The sequence below is a fragment of the Rhinopithecus roxellana genome, chromosome 16 (assembly GCF_007565055.1).
Source record: "Rhinopithecus roxellana isolate Shanxi Qingling chromosome 16, ASM756505v1, whole genome shotgun sequence".
Taxonomy (NCBI): Eukaryota; Metazoa; Chordata; class Mammalia; order Primates; family Cercopithecidae; genus Rhinopithecus; species Rhinopithecus roxellana.
Window position 1 is genome coordinate 44673562 of NC_044564.1, and position 15593 is coordinate 44689154.

The 15593-nt window shown below is 39.8% G+C and overlaps 1 protein-coding gene across 1 annotated transcript in view; it reads left to right on the forward strand.

Annotated features, from left to right (window-relative positions):
• The window catches only part of TRPM6 (transient receptor potential cation channel subfamily M member 6), a 102058-nt gene extending 86930 nt beyond the window's left edge, over positions 1-15128 (forward strand). The window contains exons 30-33 of the mRNA XM_030920436.1: positions 488-693; positions 6572-6623; positions 10916-11022; positions 14538-15128. Coding sequence (XP_030776296.1) covers positions 488-693; positions 6572-6623; positions 10916-11022; positions 14538-14671 — 499 coding nt within the window. The 3' untranslated portion in view covers positions 14672-15128. The remainder of the gene's footprint in view (positions 1-487; positions 694-6571; positions 6624-10915; positions 11023-14537) is intronic.
• The last annotated feature ends 465 nt before the right edge of the window (positions 15129-15593 follow it).

Consider the following 15593-nt stretch of genomic DNA (forward strand, 5'->3'; position numbering starts at 1 on the left):
GGTGTTATTATTAATGTGCAGGGGCATTATGGCAGAAAAATTATTCTTATTGTAAGCATGGTCTCTTCCCCCAATGTCTTATAGAAAGTAAGAATTTTGTAAGAATAAACTCTTGTTACTTTCACTTGAGTGTCTTCATACACTTGGATTCATTTATTGAGACAGAGATCATAATTTGGTGCTGGACTTAGAGTAAAGCTTCATTCTTTCATTTACAAGGAACTTTATAGAGCACAGCAAGAAAAGTTGGGTCTGGTACTCATGAAAGAGTTGGAAAGTTGCCTCAAAGCGAAGGGAGGTGGGTAAGCATGGAAGGAAAAATTAACAATATTTGCATCCTATCCCTTCCATAGAAAGGGCAAGGGCATGTGCATTGAGGCTGCATCATACCAGAGTTAGGTAATCTTTCCTGCTGATGACTGTTCAGTAAGGTAAGTCCCACTTTTGCTGTATTGTCGGGGATCAGTGGCCTCTTTTTCCCTGACAGGTTCCTGGAAGTTTTCTTAATCTACTGCCATTCAGCCAATCAGTGGTTGACCATTGAGAAGTATATGACAGGGGAGTTCCGGAAGTACAACAACAACAACGGTGATGAAATCACCCCCACCAACACCCTGGAGGAGCTGATGTTGGCTTTCTCTCACTGGACCTATGAGTACACTCGGGGAGAGCTGCTGGTTTTAGATTTGCAAGGTGATTGATGATGTAGGATTTGATACAACAAGCATGAGGCAAAGTGTAAAGAGATCTTGCAAGAGCAAGAATGGGTAATATATGGAGTTGCTCTGTTTAGCTTTGAAGGGAGGTGGGCACATTTATTTCGAGACATTGTAAAGTGATAATCATGGAATCTGCTGTGTTATTTCCCACTTAGGTAGAGGGAAAAATGTAGGCAGATGATTATCTGTTTAAAATGTAAAGACATCTAAATTTTTGAGCAAAATGAGAAATGATTTTTGTAACAAATTTTTCAGTTTTATGACCTCACCTTAGTCTTATGTTAATATTTAGGCATGCATTTATACGCATAGGAACATTTAAATTCTGAGTGTTTTTCATGATTTTGAGCTCATTGCTTTAGCAATTTATAATTTAGCTTGCTCTCTTTGCTGTGTCCCTTGTTATAACAGTTCATGAAAATACACAGACTGAGAGAGGCAATGCAGCATACTCTTATTTAATGGAAGCCTTTGATCAGCACATCTCCTGATATCAACACCTCACATGTGACTTATAATCCTGCGGCACAAAACAGAGTGTCTCCAGCAGGCTTGCCTAGCAGGGACAGAACAAAATATGTATTGAGGTCAAAGTTTAGTCCTTAGGCTCACTGACTGGGGCTTTGGTTTTAAATAAGAGATTTAGTCCAGGAAGTTTCCTAGAAGTTACCTCATTTTAATCCTAGAAGCAGCACCTTGAGGTAAATATTATGGGAATTTAGGCCCAGAAAGTTTAATGACTTGCCCAGAGTTGCACAGCTACTTAAGGGGGAGCCAGGATGCAGACTTAAGCTATTCTTAACACATCCCTGTTCTTTTCTTTTCACTGCTCTTTTATTTCTTTTAAGAGTTTCATATGTAGAGGGTATAACCATCTTACGGTTTGTTTGAACAACTTGGGCCTTTTTCTTGTCCTGTCTGACTTTCCCAGCCTCTGGTTCTGGGATTCTATGCTGAAAGCTGGGTTTGGAGGTTGGAGAATGTAGAGATAAGCAGACAGTCCTGGGGCATCGTGAGCCATGTCTGCTAAGACTGCAAAGTCACTTTGAAACTTCTGTCACATGCTCAAGGATGTGACAAATTTTTAAACTACATATAAGTGCATTTTTTAAATGACATATAAGTGCTTCTGTCCTTTCAGATTGATGCTGCTCACAGAGTTGAATTATATTTCTAATTCAATTCAAACCCAATATTTTAGGAAGCAATATAAACAAAGTTAAAATGACCAAGTTGATTCAGCTTTTAAACCAGCAAGTACTTGATCCATATAAACCCAGAGCGTTGATGCCCAAGGCATCTATTTTTGTAGCTCAAATTGGAGAGAGGTTGATTGTTTTCATCTGTATTTGACTGTGCTTTGAGTTTTGGGTGGAGTTGTTTAAAAAAGAAAAACAGAAACACAAAACAAAACAACCAAAGAAAAACTTTAAGGAATTAATGATGACTCTTCAGTGTGTTTTGTATTCCACTTGAATAGGTTTTTGTTTAATGATGTTTATGTTTGGGGATTTTTATGTCTCTTAGTAATCTGAAGTAACATTAAACAGAACAAATGCTGTGTTGACAGTCTTGAGGGAAAAAGAGAATTAACTTTATTCTTTTACTGGGCAATTATGTGAATTGCAGAAATAGGCCACTCCAAATAAACAATGTCAAAACATTGACCTTCAAAAAAGGGAGGAGTGGATATCATAGAATGAGTGTGATGAAATTTGAGATACTTAACGGAGAGTTTTGGTCAATTGGTTAGACCTGGATTTATGGAAGAATGTGAATCCTATAATAGTAATTATGAACAGTTACACTACTACTACTAGCTAGCATTTACTATGTTTGTGCCAGGCACTTGGCTAAAGGCTTATGTGCATTATTATATTTAATCGAAACCAGGTTGGAAAGGGAAAATAGAATGTAATTTTAAAATCTCTTAATGGTTTTTGGTTCAGTTTTATATTATCTTTAATTTATTTGTATTTCTAGTCTTTGGAGAGATGATGCACGTTGTCTTGTCTGGGTGGTGTAAGTGGAGACAGAGGCTCACCAGCAGCAGTTAGGAGGAGGAGCTCTAGAGTTGCAATGCCGGAGTCTGACTTCTGGCCCCACTGTGAATTAGCTGCATAACACGGAGGAGCAACCACTTTGAGTCCCACTTCCCTCATTTGTAAATGGGGAAAATAATATTAGGCACTTAAGCCATAGAGTTGTTAAGGGCAAGAATTGAGACAGGTTCCTGATACACAGCCTTCAGTAAATGTTAGTAATTGTTGCTGTTAGCATTAGTCTCTGTGTGACTCTTTAATATGGAGGTTAATCTGCAGCTGCAGCAGTCTGTGGTCCTGTGGGTGCTGCAGAGACTGCAGCCTCTGCTTCTATAGAAGGCTCTGCTCGGTGTGCTGTGGTTCCCTACCGCTCTGAGAGAGAGAAGGAGTGTAAAACACTCGAGGAGTTTATTCTTTCAGTTTCTTTTCTTCTCCTCTTTGCTTTCTTCCAAGGGAGTACCAATAACTAACCCCAGATCCTGCCACACCAGGCCAGAAACTGTACTCTAAGGAGAGACTTGACCAATTTCCAATCACTTGTAATTACGCTGAAGGTTTTTGGTCTCTTTCCACTTAAAAAAATCCTACATGTGAGGGCCTGAATCATCATAATTAAAATCCAACATTTAGTTCCCAGCAGCAGAAATTGAAAACAATTGTATTTCAAATTCCAGTGGTTTATAGCATTTTTTAGCTCATTGTATTTTTCAACATTAATTTGGAGATACAAGTTTTAGAGTTATTAATGTTTTATTCAACAAAGCAGTTTCCAGAATGGCAGCATTGGCATCGACGTCATCACCATCATAAATTCTGCTACTACAAAAAAGGTAGCTCCTTTCCACCAATGTACAAGTTCATTGATGTACTCAAAAGTGGTTGGGATCAGAATGTCAATCTCTGAGTTCCTCATAAAGGCATGACGCATATTACCTGACATGAGCATTTACTCTCTTTAAGTCAGATTGGTATTTGAGGCTGCTCTTTTTTCTTTTCTTTTCTTTTCTTTTTTCTTTTTTTCTTCTTTTCTTTTTTCTCTTCTCTTCTCTTTCCTTACCTTCTTTTCTTTTCTTTTTTCTTTATTTCTTTTTTTTTGGGGGGGGGGACAAGGTCTCCCTGCGTAGCCAAGGCTGGCTGGAGTGCAGTCGGACGATCATGGCTCACTGCAGCTTCAGCCTTCCTGGGCTTAAACAATATTCCACCTCAGCTTCCCGAGTAGCTGGGACCACAGGCGCGTGCTGCCATACCTGGCCAATTTTTGTATGTGTAGTGATGGGGTTTCACTATGTTGACCAGGCCAGTCTCAAACTCCTGGGCTCAAGAGATCTGCCTGCCTCTGCCTCCCCAAGTGCTGGGATTACAGGTATGAGCCACCATGGCTGGCCTATTCTCTATTTTCACATAGAGAAAGGTCCTTCTGCCATTTGTGTGCCCCAAAATATGTATATATTAATCTTTGGACTGTCAGATTGGGTTTAGGGGTATAAAGGTTTGTGGATACTCTTTACCCTCGTTCTTATAAGGAGTTCTGTTCCTTAGGGAACATAGTACTTTAGGGAAATGAGATAATCAATCAGAAACATGATTTTACTAGTGGTAAGGAAATAAAATTTCACTTCACAAGAAGTTCTTAATAGTAGAAGAATGATACAAGTAACAGTGAACATTTTTTCAGCTTTCTAGGGGGCAGACACTTTGCTAAGCAGTTTGTGTCCAATCGTTCATTTAATCCTCTCAGTAACCCTTTAAGATAAGGCCCATTATTATTCACAATTTCAGATGACAAAACTGAGGTTCAGAGAGATTAAGGGAGCTATCCAGGTCACCCAATTTCAAGCTCTAGGTTATTTTTCTAAGGAAGTCAGTTTCATAGGGTAAAAGTCTGTAAGGATTACATTTTCTTATGAAAGGTTTAGTGTATTGTAAAACATACAGACAATAGCAAAAATCTTTTTAAAACATATTGGCTAGAAAACATGAGTTTTCTCAACAAGTAGAAATACACTAAAATTTACAAATTTTATATAATGTTAAAATAATCTTCCCACAAGGTTAGTTGCTTTCAAGCAAAGAGAAGCAGAGCTGACTAGAGAATGATCTCAGAAATCACTGGATTGTGCCCAAATCTTACTGGCTGGCTTGGAATATTTCCACCAGTGGAAATCAGCCTCCTTACCACTAGTATTTTATAAGAGATTCACTTTAGGTGCTGATTCCTGTTTTGATAAATTTTAACTTTACATTGCACCTATGTTACCTTTTTAGGCTTTAGTGTCATCTTTTTTTCAAAGGTAAATTTTATTGAAGACTTATATACATTTAGAAAATTCACATAGCATAAGCATACATCTCAAAGAATTTTCACAACTGAATACACAGTTGTAACCATCACCGAGATCAATAATTTAGTGGTTTCTATTCTACTGTTTATAAGTAGAATAAAAGTATAAGTATGTGACCAGGCGTGGTGGCTCAGGCTTGTAATCCCAGCACTTTGGAAGGTCGAGGTAGGCAGATCATCTAAGGTCGGGAGATCGAGACCAGCTTGACCAACATGGAGAAGCCCTGTCTCTACTAAAAATGCAAAATTAGCTGGGCATGGTGGCGCATGCCTGTAGTCCAGCTACTCAGGAGGCTGAGGCAGGAGAATCGCTTGAACCCGGGAGGCGGAGGTTGTGGTGAGCCGAGATCGTGCCACTGCACTCCAGCCTGGGCAACAAGAGCAAAACTCCATCTCAAAAAAAAAAAAAAGTATAAGTATGTGTCTCTTTGATGGAGCAGAGGTTGTACCTGCAAAACCACGCAGCACCATGCACCTTGCTGAGCACTGATGGAATCCATCCAAGGAGACCAGAGACCAATGTTAGGAACACAAACTTTGGCTCAGCGTTAATCCTGTTATGACCATGTATGGACTGTGCAACCTCTGACAGATGACATAATTGGTTTGAGCATCGGTGTACTCATTGATGTAAATGAGGATAAAATGTAAAATGAAGCTATGAGGATAACACTTTTCTTTTATAATTGCTGAGAATTAGAGAAAATAAAATTAGAATATCTGATATATGCAAGTGGTAAATGAATGACAGATGCCACTATCAGTAACTGTGAACACACCACTAAAACAATCATTTATGGCCTAGAAGTTTATTATAACAGAGGGTTTGTGGGAAACAGCGCATTAACTAAAATTTTCAAACATTTCTGAACAATTTTTATAGTGCATTTAATTTACATGATTTTTTTGAGAATTAAAATATTTAATTTTTTATATTTAGTTTTTATATATCTTTATATATTTAGGGGGTACAAGTACAAATTTTTTTTACATGCTTTTTTTTTTTTTCTTTGAGGTGGAGTTAAGCTCTGCTGCCCAGGCTTGAGTGCAGTGGCGTGACCTCAACTCACTGCAACCTCTGCCTCTCTGGTTCAAATGATTCTTCTGCCTCAGCCTCCCAAGTAGCTGAGATTACAGGCAAGCGCCATCAAACCCAGCTAATTTTTGTACTTTTAGTAGAGATGGGGTTTCACCTTGTTGGCCAGGGTGGTCTCAAACTCTTAATCTCAGGTCATCTGCCCGCCAGCACCTCCCAAAGAGCTGGGATTACAGGCGTGAGCCACCGTGCCCAGCCAAATTTCTTACATGCCAGTGTTGCTTAGTGGTGAAATATGGGCTCATGGTGTTTGATTTACTACAGAGTGACTGTGAGTTTTAAATTAAGAAATTAGAATTTGATTATTATTTTCTTGAATTTCTAAGAAAATGAAATCTCCATTTGCTAAATGAATTTTGTTTCTTCTTTTGAGGTGTTGGAGAAAATTTGACAGATCCATCTGTTATAAAACCTGAAGTCAAACAGTAAGTTCATTTATATGTTATCATTTAGAAAATTGCATTTAACACATAGTAAATGGTTTTAAAAATAATTTGCAAACATATATGTTCCCTGCCTAGATTCTAGAAAGGTTTTTAGGTAGCTTATGTATATAGACCAAAAACAATATGATTATAAAAAAGCATAGGTTAGGAAATGGGGGTAAAAAGAAAATACAGAAATATGTAAAATGATACTAAATCTGCAGTTAGATTTGTACACATAAATGGAAATTATAAGGACTAATGCAAATTCGACTGGGTTTCCAATGTGCAAGTTTGGCTTCTGCGGGTTTGATATGAGAACAATGTCATAGCGGAGCACAGTTTCCTTTGTTGTCTTCACAATGGAGTCATTGCATCTTATCATGGGCAGCATCTTCATTCATATTCTTATAAAATGAAAGCTGAGGGCATAAAGTGTGCTATTTAGTAACAGCAAATCTTATGAGAGGACAAAACAATGTAGTTTAAATATGAACCATCAGATAATCTGACTTAATTAAGAGCTGAATTTTAAATTCTATAGAGAGATGACTCAACTTGTCCCTTGAATTCCCATGGGTATTTTATCCCAGAAGCAGGCTTTTGGGAAGACTTGGCAGTAAAGGATCTCAGGTTATATTCTTGTATTAAAGGTGGGGTAGAAAGAAGTGATGGTGAGGTTTAAACACTGATCAATATGGCAGGCAACAATGGTTCTCAAATAAGAGCTTACATCACAATCACCAGGAGAGCCTGTGAAAACACAGATTGCTGGGCCTCACTCCTAGAGTTTCTGCTTCAGTAGGTTTGGGGTAGGGCCAAATAATCTGCATTTCTTACAAGTTCCCAGGGAATTATGATGCTGCTGGTCCAGAGACCACTCTTGAGAACTGCCAGCATACATTTTACTTCTTAGTTGTCATAATTGTGTACACTTGGCCCCTGGGTAGTAGTTATATGTATATAACTACATAAGTGGGCAATCAATAAAATCTGAAATTTTTACTTTCCCTCCCTAAGAACTCATAAATATTCACTGCTTTAGTGCTCTGTTATTTTACTGAGTGATTTAATCTAAATATGTAGGCTTCTATGCAAAGAGGCCCATCTAAAAGTGTATTAGATATTTAATTGGACTAGGTGAACTAGAGAACATAAAGGTGATCCGTATTGAACATACACATTTAATTCCTATGATATTTATTTGACTGTGGCATCCATGTTACCATGCTATGTACATAAAGACTTTATTATTTTTCACTTAAGCTCTGCTAAGGTGTTTTTAGCTAAGAATATTATTTCTTCAGTAGCCCTGTATGCCTAAGGGTTAGTAGTAAGAATCTTATACTGAAAGTACTTTATAATTTTGCAGTGGAAATTTTTTGCATATATAATGAACCAAGTTTATGTATACCCCATCTATCATTTATTAAATTTTGACCTTGGCATATGTCACTTAATATGACCTGAATATGCTATCATTTAGAATTCTAAGATTATATTATCCCCCTTGACAGGTAGGTATTTAATTGCATGCTATAGGCCAGTGGGCCTCAATTTCTGTTAAAGTCACCTGGGGAACTTAAAAAAAATTGCCAAGGATTGGCATCAAATTAGAATCTCTGAAGATAGGGCCCTGATATCTGTATTTTTTTAAAGTTCCTCATGTGATTCTATGGGCAACCAGGGTTGAGAAACTCTGTCTTATGGCAACTTTATTTTTTTATGACTTAAGGATAGTAACTCTGGAAACTGATAGGACGGCTTCGTTGTGGCCTGCCTGGTTTTGTGGGGTGACCCAATTTTGGATGCAGTTGGCCTTCATGGTCAAGATAACAAGAACTACTATTTTCTCCTGCTCATAAGGAATTATGTCCGATTAGTTCCATGGGGCTCACATTTCGAATGCCTTATGTGTCTGAAGCACTTGCTACACGAAGCATGGGACATGGACCAACAAGGTCAGCATCATCGGGAAGAGGGTTAGACATGCAGAATCTCAGGACCCTGCGCAGACATACTGAATCAAAATCTGAATTTCCACAAGATCCTCAGGTGATCCGGTGTGAATTAAAGTTTGGGAAGCACTGATTTAAGCAAGTGCTTTCACAGGTTATTTTAACCTTTGCAACAACAATGAAAGGAAGCATTTTCAATCCCAGTTCACAAATGAGAAAACTTAGGCTCAGTGAATATGGTAACTTTCCTATGAGGAGAAGGGGTCAATGAGAGGACAACCCTCTACCAAAAGAGAAGATATTCTTGTGGTGTAAATTCTCATATCATTTCAAATGCTTGTTGTCTCTTAACTTTCCCTAACCTTCTGCCTTGGTTATTGGTCATTTGGGATTACAGTTTTTTAGCTTGCTGCTTTGATAGTTTTGGGCATTTGACAAGTATGAAACGATGATGAGATGTTCTTTAGTAAATCTATGTATAGATGGCACTAATTAGCGTTTCCTCGCATGTGGAACCAAGCTACCACCTGCTTTTCCTGTGTTGTGAAAAATCTGGAAAACAGCTACTTGTATTTTTTTTAAAACCTGGTTATCTAAGACTGCAAGGCTCTAGGCGTGCTGTAGCGGGTAGATGCAAATGAATTTCCCTACAACTCCCCTTCATTCTCCCCTGCACTGGGAGTGGTCGAACTCCTGCTATATGCATTTTATAGTAATTTTGATTCTTTTGTCTTAACTTTCCCAGAGCTCATAGAGGGAAATCATTTAGCTTACAGCTTTTATCTGAGATTTAGTGTTGCATCTCTGAGTTGAGGATTTTTGCGTCTTACTGGGAGAAAGAAATGGCAGGTATTGAAAGCAAATGAATGAAATATTCTAACAGGGTCATGTTGGAGAGACTATGAAAAGGCATTCTTCAATTTAAACAACTAAAATAACACTGTGTTTCACTTTATTGGCATCGTAGAATCCCAGTCTAAATGCTGAGTGCTTTGACTTTTTTGCCACCTTCAGTTTCACCTTATTGAAGTGGTACCTTACCAGATGGACAGAGAGAGAGGAATAGTTAACAAGAGGCAGCTTATGCAGCCGGGTAAATACCACCAGAGCTGTGCTCTGTAAGAGCGATTGAGTGACCAGGAAAGTTAATCCTGGGTGTCTGTTCACTTGGTCTTCCCGAGAGAGTTCCTCCACCTACTCGCCTCCGAGCAAAGAGGCAATCTGAGATCAAACTGACATCAGCCCTCATTCTGAGCTTGGCACATCTTCAGAGCAGCTACTGTTATTCTGCCAAAAGGAAGTGGAAATTGAGATAAATGTTTCAATCCTTGGATGGAAAAAAGTCCATTTTTACACCACGTCCCTTTTGAAAAACCGCATTCCTTAGAAGCGAAGTTTATTGTTTCCTTTTGTGATAGTTTGCTTTTCTTTTTTCTTAAGACGTGGTATTTAAGAGCGGTAATTGAGTTCAGATTTTAAAATGTGCTGTTTCCACTCTGCTTGTCATTAAAATAAAATATTAGCTTTCATAAAGTTTCTTGGGAAATGTTTCTGGTGTGCTCTGCTCTGTGGTGTGCTGTGTCAACATCCAAAGATTGATGGTCGCCTTTGATATGATAACGGATGAACACTGATCTTAGAATCTGCTGGGAATTTGTTATGATTATAGAGTATTCAAAAGGTGCCTTATATATACTGATTCTATTTGTAACTCTGTCACCTACATCGAGCATATGTACTTTACTTCCACCAACACATTGTGTCATAGTCTTGTCTTTCCACAAAAAGCCCAGCTAGAGCAGTTTGCCGGAGAGCAAGTGGCTTTGAAAAAGCCATGAGTACGGATCTAGGGTTTAGTCAGGTATTTGTTTTTGAGGATGGTTATTTTCAGAAAAGTATTTGGGTTGGAAGCAATGTCTATGCATCATTTTAGAAGGCGTGTCCCAAAAGCAAATGTATTTTACTTTATATCTTACCTTTGGGGTATTCTGGTAAAACATTTGGTAATGAATGTCACTCTTTCACCCCATGTGCAGTTAAAAAGGATTTCACTGTATTTTGTTTTAATGTGGTACATAGAAAATTCACTCTTCTATCAGATTAGCGTTGAAATGCGTTTCACAGTAGGTCTTGGAGTTGGGAACAAAGATTTAAGTGCATTTGAATTTTAAATTTGCAAACCTAACATTGTTGTTTCCCCAAAGTGCTCTGTTCTTTGTTGGCTCCTTTAAGTTTACTGGGTTACTATGGGATACTGTTCGGTATCTCAGAGAATCCTAGTTGAGCTCCTTTTTCTTAGCTGTGATCTAATTGATATTCTGATATTTCCTCTAGATCAAGAGGAATGGTGTTTGGACCGGCCAATTTGGGGGAAGATGCAATTAGAAACTTCATTGCAAAACATAATTGTAACTCCTGCTGCCGGAAGCTCAAACTCCCGGGTATGCCACTAACAGTTCTGTTTTTCTCTAAGTAAATCTCTCGTAGAACAACATCCTTTGTAACCTGGGATAAAGTAGAAAATTGTAATCACATTTTTATCTCATTCACAGTCATTCGCAAGGCCTGACTTTCTGACTGCAAAATTTTCAAGTATCTAAAGGGATTAAAAGGACAGGGATTTACTTTGGGTTCTGCCAAAATGTGATAAAACAACATGGGGCCCAATAGTTGTCACAGTCACTCCAAAGGAAAAGTTCCACTGACTTTAAATGGGATGAAATCTGACCGAGGCAGGTCTTTGCCCTCCCCACCCCCAACTTTGGGTCCCGCCAGCTGCCGGTGGCCTCAGGGTGTTGTCCACAGCGTTTCTATTTCTATTCTATTCTAATTTACCCATTGGGTACTTGGGATGGTGTGGTATGGAGGGAAATGACACCCTCAATCAAAGTAGTGCTTTTTACTGTAAAAATCTGCTACTTTAAACACGCATTGCAACATGTATTTTTAAAAATCTGATTTGATAACATGACATACTTAAAAATTCCTACTATAAAAGCAAGCAGCTGGAGGCCTGTGCCCTCCAAATGGGCAGTCCCAGCCCTGGTGCATTCCTTTCTTTTGTCCCAGAAGGGAAGCATCATGTGTGCCTCACCTTGCCCACTACTTTTGGTCACACCAAACTTGTCCTTACAGTGGGATTTCACATATCTTAAGCGAGTAGCTCTTCTTGCCTTATAATAAATGATCATACCCTGAATTTAAAGTCAGTGAAAGAGCACCATCCATCGTAACCTGGGATGGGGCAGGTGTAAATTTACAACAAACAAAGGTGATTTTTTTTTTTTTTTTGAGACGGAGTCTCACTGTGTCGCCCAGGCTGGAGTACAGTGTCGCAGTCTCGGCTCACTGCAACCTCTGCCTCCCAGGTTCAAGCGATTCTCCTGCCTCAGCTTCCTGGGTAGCTGGGACTACAGGCGCTTGCCACCACGCTCAGCTAATTTTTTGTATTTTTAGTAGAGATGAGGTTTCACCATGTTGGCCAGGATGGTCTCAAACTCCTGACCTCGTGATCTGCCCAACTCAGCCTCCCCCAAAGTGCTGGGATTACAGGTATGAGCCACTGCGCCCAGCCACAAGAGTGATTTCTAATCTTGTTGGAGTTAGAGGTAGGGGGAGCTCCTGTGGTGAAGGCATAGAGAGACAGAGCTGGAGCAAGCTTCCGGTTCCACTGGGAATATAGTGGTCAGTCAGCGGTGGGGAGATCAAAATGCAGCAGTTAGAGAGGGGAGGGCCATAGCTCTCACAACTGGCCAGGACTCACTCTCACAAATCACGTACCTGACGTGGCAAAGAGATTGTGCACAACCGAGCTGCCCGCTGGCTTCTCTGGTCAAAAGAAGCTCAGGAAGGGGCTGGGACTGGACTGAGAGTCATCAGGACCTCCAGGTAAGGGCCCTCTGGAAGGCAGGAGCTGACAACGATCAGAGTCATTCCTTGATGGCAGGCTGGAGTCCGGCTCATTCACTCAGCATCCTCCAGTACTGTCCTTTTCCCAGGTCTGATTCATTCTTACCCTGGAAGGGTAGCCTGCATTCTTGAAGATACAAGGACTACATCTAAGGAGCCAGGACACAGGGAGACTTGAGACAGAACTCACTGCTTCCAATCCTTAAGCTCAGTTAGTAGTCCTGTAGGATTAAGCTTGAGATAATTTTTTTACATTACACTGGTAGGTGTTTTCTTTGTTTGAGACAGAGTTTTGTTCTTGTCGCCCAGGCTGGAGTGTAGTGGGGCAATCTCGGCTCACTGCAACCTCCGCCTCCCGGGTTCAAGTGATTCTCCTGCCTCAGCCTCCCGAGTAGCTGGGATTACAGGTGCCTGCTGCCACACCCAGTTAATTTTTGTATTTTTAGTAGAGATGGGGTTTCACCATGTTGGCCAGGCTGGTCTCGAACTCTTGACATCAGGTTATCCACCTGCCTCGGCCTCCCAAAGTGCTGGGATTACAAGCATGATAGACTGGTAGGTTTTGAGTAATTCGGCAATTCCACCATCTCTAGTCCTAATTCATCTTTTCTTTCAAAACCTTAGTTTTTGACCGACATTTAAGTGGAAATGAGAAATATCCTTGTTTATTCAGACATTTGGTAATCTCAATAAAAAAGAGTTTTGTCTGGAAAATAGGATTAGAGGTGATTTTTCATTTTTGTTTGATTACATTTCCCTTCATATTTTTTTTACTTGAGAGGCAGTTTAGGATAGTATAAAGGGCATAGGCCCTGTAGCCAGAGAGGCTGAACTCACATTTCAGTTCTGCTTTTTACCAGCTGTATGACCTTGGGCTTCAGTTTCCTCATCTGTAAAACAGGCATAATAGCACCTGTTTCATAAAGTTTGTGTGAAGATTGAATTATGTAATATACGTATTAGTCTGTTTTTACGCTGTTGATAAAGAAAATACATGAGACTGGGCAATTTATAAGAGAAAGAGGTTTAATGAGCTTACAGTTTCACATGGCTGGGGAGGCCTCACAATCATGGCAGAAGACAAGGAGGAACAAGTCTCTTCTCACATGGATGGCAGCAGGCAAAGAGAGAGCTTGTGTAGGGAAACTCTCGTTTTTAAAACTATCAGATCTTGTGAGACTCATTCACTATCACGAAAAGAGTGCAGGAAAGATCCATCCCCATAATTTATTCACCTCCCACTGGATTCCCCCCATGACATGTGGGAATTGTGGGAGTTACAAGTCAAGATGAAATCTGGGGAGGGGACACAGCCAAACCATATCAACATACATGTTCAATAAATGTTGATTGTTTTATTATTAATATATAATATGTATTAGTTTTATGTCCACATACTCCTCATTTAGCATTAAAAATAATACAAGAAATACATGTTCTAGGCTAGCAAATACAATCAGTATAGCACAAAAAGGTCACAAACATTTTAACCCCATTTTCCTCCATACCTATCTTACAAAGGTTATGCCTGTTAATATTTTCTTTTAACTTTTTTCTTTTCAGATGGAAGGAGGGCTTAGGAAGCATAGGATCTGATAACTGGATGGAACTTTTTATTGGCTGTACCAAACCTGAGGTGCAGGTTTTGTCACAGAAAACTGACCACTGAGATGAGGAGTCACCTTCTTGGCTGACCTCTCTGCCTCTGCCTGTCATTCAACAGTAAAATGCCCCGTTTCCCATTTGGTCTCACTTAACTCTGGCCATATTATGCCTTATAGGGCACTGTGTATTGAAGCGAGCAACCAAGTCTATCTTCCCTGCCCCCATAAACAGCGCCCAAACAGCATAGGGAAGGGAGAGGGGATATTGGGGTGGGAAAGGAGGCTTAATTTAGACATGGTTGAGGGTTTGAGTTCCACATATCTATGGTCTGAGGAAGAGGAGATCTCTCTGAACACTTGGCAAAGCCTAAAGTCCCATTTGTCTTCATGAGCAGTTGGTTATTGGAGTTCCACTATAACCTGTTTACTTGTCCTCCTTGCAGATTTAAAAAGAAATGACTATTCCCCTGAAAGGATAAATTCCACCTTTGGACTTGAGATAAAAATAGAATCAGCTGAGGAGCCTCCAGCAAGGGAGAGGGGTAGAAATTCCCCAGAAGATGATATGCAACTATAAAAAGGGAGGAGCAAGAAGATCCCAGTGCTTGCCCTGGGATAACATATCTGTGATAACATAGATTGATTGATGTGACATTGATTACATCAGCATCTCCTTGGAACACGCCTTCTGAGCCTCACATCTCCTTCTGTCCAAAGGCCTCATTGGTATATGATCAATGGGTTCTCCTAGACACTAACCTCTGTCCAGGGCACTTTGCAGCTCCATCCTCAAGTTCCACATGAAGACGCTTGGATGAGTCAGCTGGGAATATTGTTCTTGTATACCTCATTGCTTTAGCTGGTCACTTGGAACCTTGGAGCAGAATCCTGCACATTAAAGGATGGGGTGAGGGGGAGGTACATTTATTTTATTTTCTTACTATGTATGCAGACCGGACCCCCTACTGCTGTTTGTCACCTCACCCACAGATTGTATTTATGTCTATATATATGTTCATAAAAAGTTATGTGATTTCCTCCTCTGTCTTTTCAACGGCACAGGACTTTGAATAGCAGTGATAGGAAAAACAGTGGAATGAGGGTGGATTTGCACAGATTGGAGCACATTCCTGCACAAACTACCAAGTATACTGGCAAAATCTAGATGGGTTTCAGATATTGTCAGTGAATCATATAATGCCTGGATATTTCAGGTTTCTGTAAAAGAAAATTTAAAACAAATACCCTTCCATATATAATATATACAATATACATGGAGTATATATTTTATATATATTTATATTTTTTTATTTTTTTTGAGATGAAGTTTTGCTCTTTTGGCCCAGGCTAGAGTGCAATGGTGCGATCTCGGCTCACTTCAACCTCTGCCTCTCAGGCTTAAGTGATTCTTGTGCCCCAGCCTTCCGAGTGTGCACACTACAGGTGTGCACCACTATGCCTGGCTAATTTTGTATTTTCAGTAGAGACGGGGTTTCACC